The sequence below is a fragment of the Oncorhynchus nerka genome, linkage group LG21 (assembly GCF_034236695.1).
Source record: "Oncorhynchus nerka isolate Pitt River linkage group LG21, Oner_Uvic_2.0, whole genome shotgun sequence".
Lineage (NCBI taxonomy): Eukaryota > Metazoa > Chordata > Actinopteri > Salmoniformes > Salmonidae > Oncorhynchus > Oncorhynchus nerka.
Window position 1 is genome coordinate 24,231,485 of NC_088416.1, and position 15,602 is coordinate 24,247,086.

At 45.8% G+C, this 15,602-nt stretch overlaps 1 protein-coding gene across 2 annotated transcripts; it reads right to left on the bottom strand.

The window, feature by feature from the left end:
- Positions 1-220: 220 nt before the first annotated feature.
- LOC115104134 (myosin light chain kinase, smooth muscle-like) lies at positions 221-15,346 on the bottom strand. Of its 2 annotated transcripts, XM_029625372.2 has the most exons (17): positions 15,007-15,346; positions 11,475-11,630; positions 10,718-10,870; positions 10,277-10,456; positions 8,297-8,341; positions 6,871-6,995; positions 6,587-6,740; positions 6,190-6,507; positions 5,693-5,795; positions 3,400-3,603; positions 3,014-3,231; positions 2,588-2,711; positions 2,248-2,400; positions 1,983-2,112; positions 1,773-1,860; positions 1,300-1,440; positions 221-998 (listed from the first exon to the last, which is right to left on the bottom strand). In XM_029625372.2, the coding sequence occupies exons 1-17, from the start codon at positions 15,164-15,166 to the stop codon at positions 793-795; spliced, it is 2,658 nt and encodes an 885-aa protein (XP_029481232.1). In that variant the 5' UTR covers positions 15,167-15,346; the 3' UTR covers positions 221-792. The 2 variants fall into 2 exon arrangements, with proteins under 2 accessions (XP_029481232.1, XP_029481233.1); XM_029625373.2 differs by lacking the exons at positions 11,475-11,630; positions 15,007-15,346 and having other exon boundaries at positions 10,277-10,392; positions 10,718-10,782.
- Positions 15,347-15,602: the final 256 nt, after the last annotated feature.

Genomic DNA, 15,602 nt, shown 5'->3' on the forward strand with positions numbered 1-15,602 from the left:
CATTTCAACAGCTAAATTGTTGAAATTACTTTATAGAAGGGTTGTATTCAATCCGTATCGCACAAGTTCCACGTTGTAGCCCGATTGACATTTAAAAGGCAATGTCAGTGGCAACTGCATTTACAGCAAACTGCCTCAATTGGAAATCGCCTTTAAAGTTTCAAAGAATCTGAATCCAGCCCGTAAGTTAGTAGACACAAAATAGTCATCTGTAACACAGTGGGGTTACAATGCTGTGGAATTATGCTTCCTGTCTTTTATTGTCACACTTTCCACAAGGCTGCTGTTCCACCACAAGACAAACTATTTTTCAAAAGAATATGCTGTCATCTGGTGGACATAACTGTAAAAAAATTAAAAGCCATTGGTCTTAGAGGCAACTATAAAATGTTTGTACAGTAATGGTTCACTGGGAAAAAGACATGATTCCAAATTCATAGCAGTTACAATACATCACATTAAACTTACATCTGGCAAATGTCTAACAACCATACCTGGTGCAAAAAGATTCATTTAACTGTCAATAGAGTCAGTGTCTTAATAGTCGTCTTAATTCACAGGATTACTATTTTCAAACCCGTACGCATGTCCAAAATAACTAGCAGGACTTAGAGGTTTTCAATCAGAAATCAGAGAGTTGTTTCACCAGAGCTGTAAAGTACAGAGTTAGTGGTTCAAGCGCTACACACCATTTTCTGGAACGATTGAAAGACATTTCACAAACATGGGCGTCTGAATTCCTGCACATTTGCTCGTTTGTGTTTCAATACATAGTCACAGTTCTGAACAAACCTATTCCTTTACTATGAGTTTGGCTGAACACAGTGCCTTCCCCTGGTCATTGGTTGCCCGACAGGTGTAAACAGCCGAGTCCTCTGGCCCGACCTGGGCCAGGACCAGGGTGCAGAGCCCATCCTCTTCATACTCTATCTGCACCCGGGATGACTCCTCCAGAGGCCCCTCCCCCCTCAACCACACCACCTCTGGGTCAGGATAGCCTGAAAGGAGGAGTAGGAGAGAGAGGAAACATCCAATGACAAGAGCTCAGGAATGGAATGTAGTTACACACTTGAACTAAAAAGCTTAACGTGTTTTACACCGCAGGATGCATAGGTGTGTCCTTGAGCAAGGAACTTAGTAAGGCCTGATGGCTCTTAATCCATGTCCAACTTTCAAACAAAGCCTTTAAAATCCTTACAAGCCCCAGCTGAACGTGTAATTCAGGTCAAACCAAACATGTCTAATAAAGCGATTGAGATGGGAGCCGTTTGTAGTGTAATGCAGTGTATAGGTTGGTACCTGTGAGGTGACAGGAGAGGCGGGCGGTGGAGCCCTGGGAGACAGTCTGGTCCGTTGGGGTCAGGGAGAACTGGGGCACCCCCTGGAGTTTGACCTCTAGAGACTGCAACGCCTGCTCTGCCTCAGGACTCAGGGGGCTGTCTGTCAGGGCAGGGGTCAGACACAGGGTCAAGGCTCACATCAGAGTCATAGCCTGGTCAGCCAGACTGAGGACAGGTCAACCAATGGCATGCGTAGCGCTCATCTGGTTGACCGGGCTAACAGGGTCATATGTCACTAGGGGCCCAACTTTGGTTTTAGAAGTGGGTCCGCATGGTCCTAAAGCACACCATTGCGGGGGGGGGGGCAAAAATGCAATTTCAGAATGAAAAGTTGCACCCCTGTATATCACATGAGGAATGGTAGGGTTATGAGAAACTGCCATGGTTTGTATTGGGTATGGCAGGTTTTGGAAGTATGGAGGGAGGTCTCACCTTCGGCAGGGATGGTGGAAGAGCCAGGCCCATCGGCTTTAGACAGGAGAGCCATCCTCTTCAGCGCCAGCAGGGCTTTCCCTGTTTTCTACAGGAGATACACAGAGAAGCTTCAGTCAGTTTCACACACCAACTGGGGGATGATGGAAGAATGAAAGAACTGAAAAGTAAAATACAAAGTGTCATCTTGGTGGGGAACCCACTACCTACCTTCCACTTCTGCTTGGCGAGGTACCTCTTCATCTTCTCCTTGGAGAGACACTTGGTGGTGCTGGGGTCTGCTGAGATGGGCTCAGCTATCCAGGAGTGGACCAGAGCCTCGTCACAGGATATCCTGCGCCTGGTTGGGGACAGAGAGAGGGTTAGAGGACAGATGGGGAGGGTTAGAGGGGAGACGGAGCTAGGCTCATCCATAGACAGTCACTCAGAGACTATATATTGGTACAGGTATATGGAATATGGTGTTGTCCCAGACCTTGGTTCCTTGTTGAGCAGGGAGCTGATGAAGTCTTTGGCCTGGTCAGTGATCTCTTCAAAGCTCTCCTCGTCAAACTCCCACTGAGCACCAGTCACCAAGGCCAGGGTCTCTGCTTCACTGTTACCCTGGAAGGGAGACTCGCCACTCAGTCTGAACACACGCACGCATGCAGACACACACACACACGTATGCAGACACACGCATTTGAACTTGATATATGAGCAATAGCAATGTGTGGCCACTAGGTGGCGGAAAAGCTCAATTTTGTCAAGTCCTGCTGTAGGTAAAGAATGTCTAATTGAGAACGAATGAAACAGAAAATTGCCTTAGTACTCACAATATATAGCAGATGACTCCAATGCTCCACATGTCTGTAGCTAAGCTAACAGGCTCATAGCCAATCACCTCTGGAGCCACAAACTCTGGTGTCCCGTGCATCACCTTCAGGGGAGTGGAGGGGTCTGGAGGAGAGACAACACCTCAGGGTAATGAGGATGACTCCCAAATGACACCCTATTCCCTACATAGTGCACTAATTTGGACCAGGGCCTTTTTAAACACAGCCCTATGGGCCCTGATCAAAAGTTATTCCCTATATAGGTAATAGGGTACCATTTAAGACACAGCCCATATATCACAGTGAACACAGAGGCAGACATTCAATTTCCAGGTGTTGCAATGCAAACCAACAATGCTTCCAAAACCTGCAGCACCATTCATAGGGCTCTGTATAGGGCTCTGTCCCCCAGCCATCCCCACTCACCCAGCTTGCTGGCCAGGCCAAAGTCAATGATCTTGATGCGCGTGCCAGTGTGGTCAACACACACTATGTTTTCAGGCTTCAGGTCCAGGTGGATGATGTTCTGCTGGTGCATGTAGCCCATCCCCTCCACGATCTGCTGCATGTAGTGCACACTGGCCGGCTCTGTGTGCACAAAGCTGTCGTCCACTATACGCTCAAACAGCTCACCTCCGGCAATGCTGCACACATACAATCACAGGATCAATGAGGTTGTATTTTCAACTTGATTCAATCCAACTCAATTCACATCAGTGACAGGGGACGTCATGCATTTACTTCTATAGGGCTCCATGGCTTCCACTGCCATGTATTGTGGTCAATGGTTGTTGTCTAGATTCTATACTTACAACTCCATGACCATGACCATTTCTGGCTTGAGATCATAGGCCCCCAGACACTGGACCAGTTTGGGGTGGTGCAGGTAGTTCATCAGCTCTATCTCTTTACGGGCCGCCTCCCTCTCCTTGGCCCGCCGGCCCTTGTAGAACTTTCCGGCACACACACGACCCGTCTCCTTGTGAGTCAGTTTGAACACCTGGCCAAACTTCCCCCTGCGGAGTGTCACATGGGATCGACGTCATTAAAAAGAAAATGTGGTTTGCTTGCTCCTCTTTAGGTGGTAGTGGCGGCTGTAGTAATAATGGTAGTAATACGTTTTTCATGGGCTACAGGTTAGTGATAGTGACCTATTTTAGATTGGCTGTAGGTGTGGAGTTACTATAATGGGTTATTGTGGGCTGGTATAGTAGGGTAGAGGGAGCACTACAGTATATCATCATAAGCCATATAAAGTGTTAAGCTCTCAACATGTTTTGTCTAAAAGTTGTGGCACTGATTTCAGTTGATGTCGAAGCCTGCATTCCGCCATTGAAATGAACGGGGATACAACCAGCTTTATAGTTTGTGACGTAGGAATGATAGCAACAAGTTGTGTTGAAGGGATCTATCTATATTGAGTCAGTCTGCACAAGTCAACGTCAGGGTGGGGTTTGTAGCGGTGGTCAGTAGTTGCGTGGTTGTGGTCAGTATACAAGCAACCTATTCCAGACCGGTCTGCACGTTTTAAACTTTCAATGGCGTTTCTAGCTTAAACGGTGGAGGACTTGTAGTCATTTTTCCCATTCAAGTCTATTACCCCTGAAATCCATTGGGATTCATGCAAATAGTGTGGTAGTGTGTAACGTATATGTAGTATCAAAACTGTTTTATTTATTTTACCAACAGTACCACTGCAATTGTTAGTTGTTTTGGTGTTGGTCGTTTTAAATGGTTCAAGCCTATGGAACTGAAAAGTATAAGTGGTATCAAAAAACACTGCGGAGGGTCAGCCTGCACATTTTAAAGTTGTTTTGGTGTTGGTAGCTTTTACGGTTTTGTCCCTACAGGTGGCAGCGGAAGAATAAGTCCGGCCAACAGAGTAGTTTAACTGCTTTACACATAAACAGAGCGAATAGAGTTGCATTAATATTGCCATCCATGCAATGGCTTGATGAGACACTTTTGACCATACAAATCAGAATCAGTCTATGATTACATTAATGCGTGTAGGTGGGTGGGCAAACATCTGGATTTAAAAATTCAACAAAGGGCCCCGCAGATTTTTTGGGGGACCGATTTGTTTGTCAAAATTAATTTGCGGGCCAGAAAAAGGGCAGTTATATCGGTCCATTATCATTTCTACAAACTTTATATCTAGTGACAGATGTTCAAGAGTCGCCTGGAGTGTTTGTTTTTTTACCGACAATAATTTGCCCCAAAAATGTATAAATTCTCAAACCTCCCGCAGGCCGGATCGAATGGCCTCGTGGGATGGATCTATACTTTGCCCACCCCTGCTATAGACATACAGTACATAGACACACAGAGCTGCGAACCCCATGGACAATAATGCAATGGTAATCGGTGCCAAACCGTTTGTATAATCAAGGCTCCAGAACAACTTTCTCCATCTGGAGATCTGAGATAGAGATCTGACCAGGAATGTAAAGGAAGGATTGTTGTCTCCAAGTTATCCCTGACCACGAGACCTGACCAAGAAAAACTGGGGGTTTCACTAGGGACTTCATGGTCAGGAAAAACTCAGTGTTCTAACTACAGTACTAGAATTAAAATATTATATTCTATGGTCCTAACGACTAAATCACTTCGACAACTCTCTGGGAGTTAGGTGTCAGTAGAGATACATACACGTGTAAAAGACATGGTAGAGTGAGTGGGTCAGAAAATTAAACCACATCCCTTATTCTGACTAAACGGAGATGATCAGGGTTGCTGTTTGAACACTTCTCTCTCTCCTCTGACGCAATATTCCCCTCTCTGTTGACTAAACACTGAACCAACAAGTGTTTTTGTCAAGGCTAGATCAGTCATGTCTTTGACATTTCAGAGGGGAGGGAACTTTTTTTTTTTTCCCCCACTTGAAAAACATTTGTGAACAAGAGCTGGCATGAAACGAGATAGTGAGTGTCCCTTGTCTAGATGAACAGACATCTTTGTTCATGTCAACCTACCAGAGGATAAGAGAGGTTATCGCTAAACCTGCTGATCTGGTGGCAGTGAGTTGAACTCATTTTGTTATCTACACTGCATTATACACAGGCATGTGTGTGTTTTGTGTAATGCTTCATGGGAGATACTCACACTCCCAGTTTCTCCAGTACATTGTAGTGATCAGTGACCTTGTGGGTGGAGTCGATGGTGACGTCCTCATATGTCCGAGGAGACTCCTCCTCTTGTGGCTCAGCTACAGATCACACACACAGAGACAGACATGTGAGCTGTCAGTCATCCGATACACCTAATGCTCGCCATTGACACAAATCTATAGGAAACAGATTGAGTTGAAATCTTGTTGAAATGCGTTCCTCTCTGCAGCTGGCATGAAGTCCATGTGACAAACAAACTCGATTAACATTTTACATTTGAGTAATTTAGCAATCACTCTTATCCAGAACGACTTACAGTAGTGAGTGGATAAATGTTTTGTATTGGTCCCCTGCGGGAATCGATCCCACAACCCTGGCGTTGCAAGCGCCATGCTCTCCCAACTGAGCCACACAATATACAGCCACACATGATGAAGTTCACAGTATACGACTCCTGCTGGAACCAATCAACTAGACACCGACATGGCTCACCTATCTGCTCCATCTTGATAAGCGGAGACTCCTCACTGGGCTCGCTCACCCCCACCACGTTGTAGGCCCTCACCCGGAAGCAGTACTCCCCCTGAGGCTCAAGCCCGGCGCGCACCTTGTAAGAAGTACTCTTGCAATGGGCTGTGAGCTCACTCCAGCCCCCAGACTCAGCGGGGCCTTTCCTCCTCACCTCCACCACGTAGCCCAGGACAGCACTGCCTCCGTCGTAGCAGGGCCCAGACCAGGACAGGACCAAACAGAGAGGAGAGACAGAGAGGAGAGACACCACAGGGCTGGAAGCTGGGGACTGGGGCCGCTCTGGGACCAGGAAGACACGGCACAGGTTACAAACAGGTTCGGCACAAAAACACAGACATATTTTGCAAGTGTTATTTACCTATGACAGAAAGAGTGAGGGTGTGCTGCGCCGAGCTCCTGCGGTCTCGTACTACAATGGTGTAGCGTCCTGAGTGCTCAGGTCCTGGCTCTGCTATCACCAACGTACTGCTCTGATCACTGCTCTCTACCCACAACTCAGACCCATCTACAACCTACACACACACACAGAGACAGAGAGAGAAAGAGAGAGGCAAAAAGACAAACTGTACACTCACACACTCAGAAGGCTTGGAAAAGAAGGCTAGTGATACTTGTTTACTCTTCAGAAAATAATATTGGTACCGGTTCTTTATTTCGTATCCAGCAGGACACCACAGGGGAACTTCCACTGAACACACACGTCAGACGGGCTGTCTCTCCTAGCCGTGCCTCAATGTGGGATGGGGGATCCTTAAACTGCAACAAGGCTGCGAACGACAGGGTAAACCCCGTTTTGAAGAGTCCACTAGAGGCCTCAAGAGGCCACAATAATGATTTGTTTACAAAACATTATTATAACTGCGTGTGAGAACTGTGTGCGTTCTTGTACATGTAAAAGTGTTATGGTGTGTGTATGAGTGGTTCTGGTTGTTTGTTTGTACGGATGTTGTGTTTGTGTGTATGGGTTTAAGTGTGCGGGTCTGCAGGGAGGTTTTCATGACCAAACACAGATGACATACCACACAAGCAGGAGCAGTCCTTATGAAACCATGAGGATCCAACAAGTTAAACTACAAAACGTCCACACACACACACAGTACATAACATGGTAAAGGATACAGACCAAACATTCATTTTCAATGTAAATTAAATGCCAATACTGTTATCAAGTATGCTGAAGATAGAAATGGTTAGATATCATTTATAACCAGGGACAGATGACTTCCTTATAACCCTGACATTATATTACAGAAGAGAATTCATTTTAAGAGCAAATACCCAAAGGGCTTTGTGGACACAGGCCTCTTTCTGGTCAGTAGTCAAATCGGTATGGTACATTTGACTAAAACCACTGTGATAAAGCTGTACTTCTGTTCTAATTGGTGTGAGTGTATAAAGCACTTTCTCTTTGAGACGAGAGGGACTGACGTCACCACCTCCCATGGAATGCATTCAACTGATGCCCGTCTAGCCTAACAAACAGCCCTATTTTAAAAATCACTCCATTTCAAATTGAATAAAATGATTCATTTACTGGCCTAATTGTAAACAACTTTCCTCTTTCTTACACACAGATTAGAGGCAACTGATAAGACTGGACAGCCAGCATACATTAAATTATGACAAATCAGATTCTGGGCAATCCACAGAACGATGTAAGCCTAAAAGTTACCTACACAAAAGTATGCAATTAAGTCAGGGATGGGCAACTGGTGGCCCGTGTGAACTATACATCCTTTTATGGTTCTACCTGGTAACACCCTTACCCAGTTCATACACAATAACACTCTAGCCTTACCCAGACCAGAGCAAAGTCCCTCACCACAGCAGCACAATACACACTGGCACTACAGAGAAGTACAAAGGGTCAAACTAAATGTGTAGCTCTAGTATCTGAGGCTGGGCGACAATAGGATTCAAAAGCGGTGGGTTGATATTAACACAATAGATGAAAGCAAGGACAACAACTGGACATGATATACAGAATAAATGCAATGAAAGAGAGACGGGTGCAGCTCTTGGCTTGTTCACAGAGGAAGGGAGAGAGAAAGACTAGTGTGTATCTTACCTGTCCCCGAGCTGGCTCTCTTCTTTGGCGTGACTTCTGTGGAGACTGGTGGAACAGAGGTGATGTGAGATGAGATCACAGGTGCAGGTAGTTAGTGATAGGGGTGTGGGAGGGGCGTGGCTAAGCTCTCTCTGGACCATAAACAAAGATGGTCTATTATATTGACAAGATATTCAAGTGAAAGCTCTAACAATGGAAATACATGTCCTCAAATATGGAAGGCAAGCAAGATCAGGTCAGACCATTCTAGCCAATGAGAGGGCGTGTGAACACCAGGCCATAGAGATAAATAGAGGGCTCATATTTTTATCTGTGCCATTATAGTGTCTGTGACAGCATGGGCTTCTCCATTTTAAAGTAGTCAATTTCCTTCATCATTGGCTGATTGCTCCCAACTCATTGCAATCTCCACCTGGTTGACTAGTTTAAAATGGTGGAAGCCCTCAATGGCAACATACATGCTAAAATTGGGTTATATCCATGATGAGTCCTTTATCTCTATGGACACTTGTCCACTTATCAGAGCATTCGTAACAACCTAACAATTGCAAAACTTCTATTCGATCATATAAGCCTCACGTAGCAAATGAACAATTACAGTTTCTGTTGACAAAATGGTCTGAATACCAGCGTACTAAATAGTATGCGAGAAAAAATAATGTTTTATAGTATGTGAAATTTCGTCATCTAATGCGCGATTGCGTTGACTCTTGTCATTCGTTCATTTTGGTACAGCAGATCAAGTTATCTGATTATCAGTTTTTGTCAAACACATGAGTTGGAAAAGACGAGTTAATGTTTTTATTTATTTTTCCCTGGCAAGTCAGTTAAGAACAAATTCTTATTTTCAATGACAGCCTAGGAACAGTGGGTTAACTGCCTTGTTCAGGGGCAGAATGACAGAGTTGTTCCTTGTCAGCTCGGGGATTTGATCTTGCAAACTTTCGGTTACTAGTCCAACACGCTAACCACTAGGCTACCTGCCTACTAGTTGAAACGCCAAAATGACTATGCAGTTTTACCTTGTACTACGCTAGTATGGGTATTTGGACACACCCACTGTCTCTAGGTTTAGCTATGCTACTGTGGACTGTGTCTTCCCATACATGGTGCTGGACAGAGAGCAGAACAAAGCAGCATTGATATACAGAACAAGGGACACGGTACAAAGGCAGTCAGCAGGATGAGACGTCCATGCAGACACTCCCGTTGTTGAATTAAGCCTTGATTGGTTGAAGTGATTAATGCCAAATATGGCTGATGTGGTTCTTCTGAATGACGAGAAAATAACCAGGTGTCCATAATAACCCATAGTGTGCTGGACAGAAAGCATATTAATGTCTTTGGAAATGAGCCAAAAGTAAATGTATCATTTTTGCAGAAATAACCTTGCCTGCTTTTAAAGAGTTGTATACAATATGAAATAGATATACACTGAGTGCCCAAAACATTAAAAACACCTGCTCTTTTCATGACAGACTGACCAGGTGAAAGCTATGATCCCTTATTGATGCCACGTGTTAAATCCACTTCAATCAGTGTAGATGAAGGGGAGGAGACTGGTTAAAGAAGGATTTTTAAGCCTTGAGACATGGATTGTATGTGTGCCATTCAGAGGGTGACTGGGCAATACAAAATATTTGAGTGCCTTTGAACAGGGTATGGTAGTAGGTGCACCAGTTTGAATGTGTCAAGAACTGCAACACTGCTGGGTTTTTCACGCTCAACAGTTTCCCGTGTGTATCAAGAATGGTCCACCACCCAAAGGACATCCAGGTAACTTGACACAACTGTTTGGACGCATTTGAGTCAACACGGGCCAGCATTTCTGTGGAACGCTTTCAAAACCTTGTAGAGTCCATGCCTCAACAAACTGAGGCAGTTCTGAGAGCAAAAGGGGGTGCAACTCAATTTTAGGTTTTCCTAATGTTTTGTACACTCAGGGTATAAGAGATAGTCTATAATGAGTTAATGTTCTACCTTTTCGGGGTCCTCCTGGGCTCGGGGTGTTAGAGCTTCTTGGGGAGCTGGGTTGTCTGAACACACTGTCATTGTTGGATGACAGTAGTAACTTTGAGCCTCTGTTCTCCATTATGCTGTTGTTGAGGGGAGGGGAAGTGTGTGAAGTTGCGTTCAAGACTCCGCAGATAGTCTCGAAGTCTACATTGTTTCCATCAGGGAACAATTTCAGTTTCGTATCCCGTAACAGAAGGGACAAAAGAAGAGAAAAAACCCCACAACAATCAGAATCTAAACTTTTACTGGAGTGCAGTTAACCCTTTGTGTTGTTGGTGTTCATGCAAAATAAAGCCACAGGCTGTATCATCTGAGCAAGTGACATACTAAAGTTTCGCTGACCTGTGTGTGGTACACCAGTGATCTGAGCTCACTTCAGCATTGTGTGTGTGTGTGTCGTCTTACCTCTCACACACACAGCTGCGCTGCTGGAGGTCTTGCCCGCTCGGTTCTCTGCCACACAGGTGTAGGCGCCCGCGTCCTCAGGTAGGCATTCCCTCACCACCAGCCTCGTCTCACTGCCATCGAAGAGGGGCTCCCCAAAGAACACTGCCTCGCCTGCCCACGGGAACACCCATATACAGCCACATGAAACTCTCTCAGAGCTCAGGCCACTGACACTGGTCCTCAGCTTCAGTGTGTGTGTCTGTTCGTCTCAGAGAGTTTGAATGTGAAAGAGAGAGACCGGCATAAAGGGAGAAAAACTGAGTGTGTGGGAGGGTGAACACCCACTACCCTGAAATTTAAAATTGAATTAAGGCGTTAACGGAGGAGCGTGAGCAGTATCACTTGAAAGCAGTTTCTTATCCTTCTAACGTGGTGATATATAAAGAACTAAAAAACATCACAAGGTAGTACTAATTTGCAACATGGGCAGCAGAGTGACACAAATGTGCTTTTTATTTACCTTGTTGTTTGGGCGTTCAAGTCCATTTGGCAGTGGATATAAAATGTCATAGTGGAAATAGATTTTAATGAAGACATTTTCTATTCAAATTCAGAATGTTGAGTTCTAAATGGCATAGAGCCAAACTGTGCAGGACATGGAGAATAAGGCCTGTCCTCAGCTCACCATTGTGTAGCCAGGACATAATGTTGAATTCTAAATGGCATAGAGCCAAACTGTGCAGAACATGGAGAATAAGGCCTGTCCTCAGCTCACCATTGTGCAGCCAGGACACACTGATTGGCTGACTTCCTGTGATAACCCCTCGGAGTGTGATGTCACTTCCTTCATCCGCCGAGCAGTCCTCCAATGGCTCTGTGAACAGGGGTGGATCCAGACCTCTGAGGGGGTTAGGTGTGGGGCAGCTGCTCCCTGGATGAGATGGTGCAGGTGGGGTGAGAGACGGGGTAACAGGGGGTGAGTGGGACGGGGGTCAGGGGACAGAGAGTATCATAAGACATTTGAAATTCATACAGCAGGCCATCTGTTCTATGACAGCCTTATACGCAGGCTCCTATAGCTGTGTGGCTTTGGCATGTGAAACAACCACACGTACATATAACGTCTTTGTGCATGTGCTCTGAAGTTAATCAATCAATCAACACTCAAATCAAACTTTATTTGTCACATGCGCCGAATACAACAAGTGTAGACCTTACTGTGAAATGCTTACAAGCCCTTAACCAACAGAGTAGTTCAAGAAGAGTTAAGAAAATATTTACCAAATAAACTAAAGTAAAAAGTATAAAAAGTAACAATAACGAGGCTATATACAGGGGGTACCGGTACCGAGTCAGTGTGCGGAGGTGCAGGTTAGTCGAGGTAATTTGTACATGTACTGTAGCACTTGGATACCGGTAGACCTACTAATTTGGGTGGAATTTGGCCACTCTGTTTTCTCACCCTGGGGGAAAACAACTTCTAAAAGACTTTTGGTCAGCCTGCCGGCACTAACAGCGGGGTGTTCAGCCTGGCCTGTCATCTTGCATTACTGACAACGTTTCCTTACCGCTGCTTTTGTGTTTCTGGTCTTCCTCTGCTCTATTGTGCTAACCACATCTCTCATCTAGCAGAGTATTTATCAGCTCTCCCTGTTACAGGAAAGACTCCAGCATACCGTGACACCTACTATATTGTCTACAACGCAGACACAAATAGCCCAAACCCACACATGTATATTGGGAAAATAAGCCTGAACCAAAACATCTGCAGCAGAAACACTGAGACACTTCCTCTGTTTCTCCACCAGATCACCAAATTAGTATAAAGCGCGCAGTAGCACACAGCCAACATCTTGGCACTAAAACATCTCACAGTATCTGAATTGTAAATCTGTTTGTTATGCAACAATACACATTAAATTGACAACAATAAACTTTTATCTTTATTTGCATCTTAACATTGATCCTTGGCATTAATCTTCAGCCAGATGCAACGGGATGACACTGTCTGCTTGCTGACGTCAGCCACTAGCTTCTCCTTTGCCACTCCTTCAATGCTGAGCACCCCCTGGGTTCTCTAGAGTGATTGGCCTGCGAAGCTCCTGCAGCCGACCTCAACTGATAGATTCCAGGCTCTCCATCCATTCTGCTGACTCAACGATGAGGGACTGGTATTTCTCGAGCTTCCACTCATGTGCCTCCTCTATCCTCTCCTCCCAGGGCACTGTGAGCTCGATGAGGACCACCTGCTTGGTCCTCTAGACCAGAGAACGATATCTGGTCTGAGGCTTGTGCTGGCTATCTTCTCTGGGAATTGGAGTTGCTTCTTGCAGTTGGCCGACATCTCCCAGTCACCTACTGTGAAAAGGATCCCTTTGGTCCTTGTTCCCTTAGCTGCGCTCTCTCCTGGCCTGAGGAAGTGGATGAAAAAGGGGGCCTAGGGGAGTTGTTTGGGCTTTCTCCCTGCTTGCTCCAGTCCCGCGGCCATTCCCGCAGCCAGTCCCGCGGCCAGTCCAGAGTCAGTATTTGGTCATGCTGACACCTGAACTTTTCATTGGTCAGAGCTGTTTGTCAAGAGGACACGTGCTCCGCTCCAGGTTGGCTGGTCATCCACATAGAGTGCAGCTGGGGCTCTCTGCCAACCCCCATGTGTGGAGGTTTGTTGGTGTGGGCAACACATCACACACAGAGAAAAGCATAAACTTCCATGTTCCAGATGTCTTGCCAGGTGAGTGCCCTCTCTTGCACGGTCTTCCAGCATGTCCAGCTGCCCTGTTTTTTCCTGACCTCGATCTCTGCCTGGCAAACCCTCTCGTCCTTGCTGTCCCATAGCATCATAGCCTGACGTGCTTTTGTTACCTTGTGCTCCTCTACAAAAAAAAATGTATTGGCAGCTGCAGCTTGCTGTCTGTGCTGTACAGGCAGATGAAGGAGTAGCTTCTTGGGACCGCCAGCCATCTCCTGAGGAAGTTGTTCATTTTCGTCTCGTGCCTCCACTGTTGAAAGAGGTACCTCATAGGCAAGCAGTGGCCAGAGGAGTCTGGGAAGTACCCTGTGTTGGTAGCCACATGCCTTAAACATTCTTGGCAGGCCGCTCTTCTTCAGAGATGTCATCCACGTCATCCACATGTCAGCTTGCAAGAGCATCTCCTTCACACTCTCTGTCATTGAGCTCAGCCCTGTACCACTTCCCCAGGCTCTTCCCACTTCCCCAGGCTCTTCCCACTTCCCCAGGCTCGAGGTGGACCACCTTGGTAACTCTAGACCAGAGAACTTTAGCACTTCCCCAGGACCATACCCATCCTGACTGTGGGGATGGTCTCCTCTCCAATCTTGAATCGGTACCGTTCCTGGACACTTCCCTTTTTTTCAGGCTTGAACTCCATTCTGGACCATTTGGTGAGCTCTTCCAGATCCTCCAAAATCCATCTGCCTTCTAGAACTGATTTAGCTGTGATTATCACGTCATTCCTGAATGTAAAGTAAAAATGTTAGCCCCCCCGAACGTCACGATATAATTCACTCTGCTTTTACACGCCTCTTTAACTTTCAAGTGCGGATGGAACTGTCACAGTGATGTCATCCTACAGTACAGGCGTTTAGGATACTGCACTCTGAGAGAAACACAGTCACAAAACATGTACAAAGGAGGCTGAGGGAGACTAATGATTTTTTTCTCCAAACCCCTTCCTCAGGCTGTTCAAAACAAGAACCACATGGCCTTTTTAAGTGCACTCACAAACAAGAACTGGACGTGTAGATTCCTGCACCCTTCACTTCTCTGGTAAATGGGCATGAAGCCAATGCTAATTAGGGCAATCTGGAAATACATGAAATGCTGTACATGCTGTGCGCTTTGATGGTGCACGTACGAGGAAGTACACACAATAAATCTCGATACATACATGCTGAAGTATTTTGTTAGGCGGATGGCAGCGGACGTTTTGCACGGTAACTATAAACGACGCCAAAACAAAAGCCAATGGTCAAGAAGTACAGAGTCCAAACACAATACAACATGTTATCTACAATATCAAACTGGTAAGCAGAAACCAAACCAATAACTATCATTGTCATGTAAAACAAGCAAATATACTGTCTGCAAATGAAAGCGAAGTGCTTTGTCATGGTGTGTGGTTAGGGTTCACTCAGCTATGCAGCCTCTGGGATAAATGTCTGTTCTAACTTGTCTATTACAATGTTGACCCCTCCATCACTGCCACATACTACACCACTACACGCTGACAGACATTACACACACACACACACACACACACACACACACACACACACACACACTCTCTTACCTGTACTAGAGGCTGTGTCTATCCCAGTCCTAGTGGCAGTAGCAGAAGTGATACTGGCTGCCAGGATGTTTTTACCCTGCCCAGGGGAAGTGTTGGTGGGGCCGATGTACATCCTGAGGGTTGATACATAGCGCTTCTTGGAGCTGCTGTCACTGCTCATGTCCGGCTCCACAATGTCTCTGCATTCAACGCACAAACTTAAACAGTCATTTCCCAAGCCGCTTATCAAACATCCTCTCCCTATCTCGGTCACTGTTGCTCTCTCATGCTCACAGCCAACTCATAGTTCAGTCATAGTTAGTCTCCTCCCTCATGCCCCTCGCTCTCTCTTTCTCCCTTTCACTTTGTCCCTATCAGTGTGTCTGTGTATCTCTGTCCCCTTCTCACACCCACCCACCCCCTATGCTCACTAACCCCACAGCTAATAGAAACACACACACACACACACACTTATACAGAAAGAGAGAGCTTATCCATGCATAAACACAGCCAAAGGTTGCTTTGTCAAGTGTTTGATTTGTTCACATTCACCTGTCTTACTGTTTGAGTGCTCACTTATCAGTGTGGAGACTGAACTTTGGATGTGTGTGACATCT

Excerpts from the sequence above, each read along its gene's own strand:
- LOC115104134 (XM_029625372.2), bottom strand. The coding sequence starts at position 15,166 with ATGAGCAGTGACAGCAGCTCCAAGAAGCGCTATGTATCAACCCTCAGG. Across the intron at positions 6,508-6,586 it reads CCTCACTCTTTCTGTCATAG|AGCGGCCCCAGTCCCCAGCT; the intron begins GTAAATAACACT and ends TCCTGGTCCCAG. Across the intron at positions 2,712-3,013 it reads TGGCCTGGCCAGCAAGCTGG|ACCCCTCCACTCCCCTGAAG; the intron begins GTGAGTGGGGAT and ends TCTCTCCTCCAG.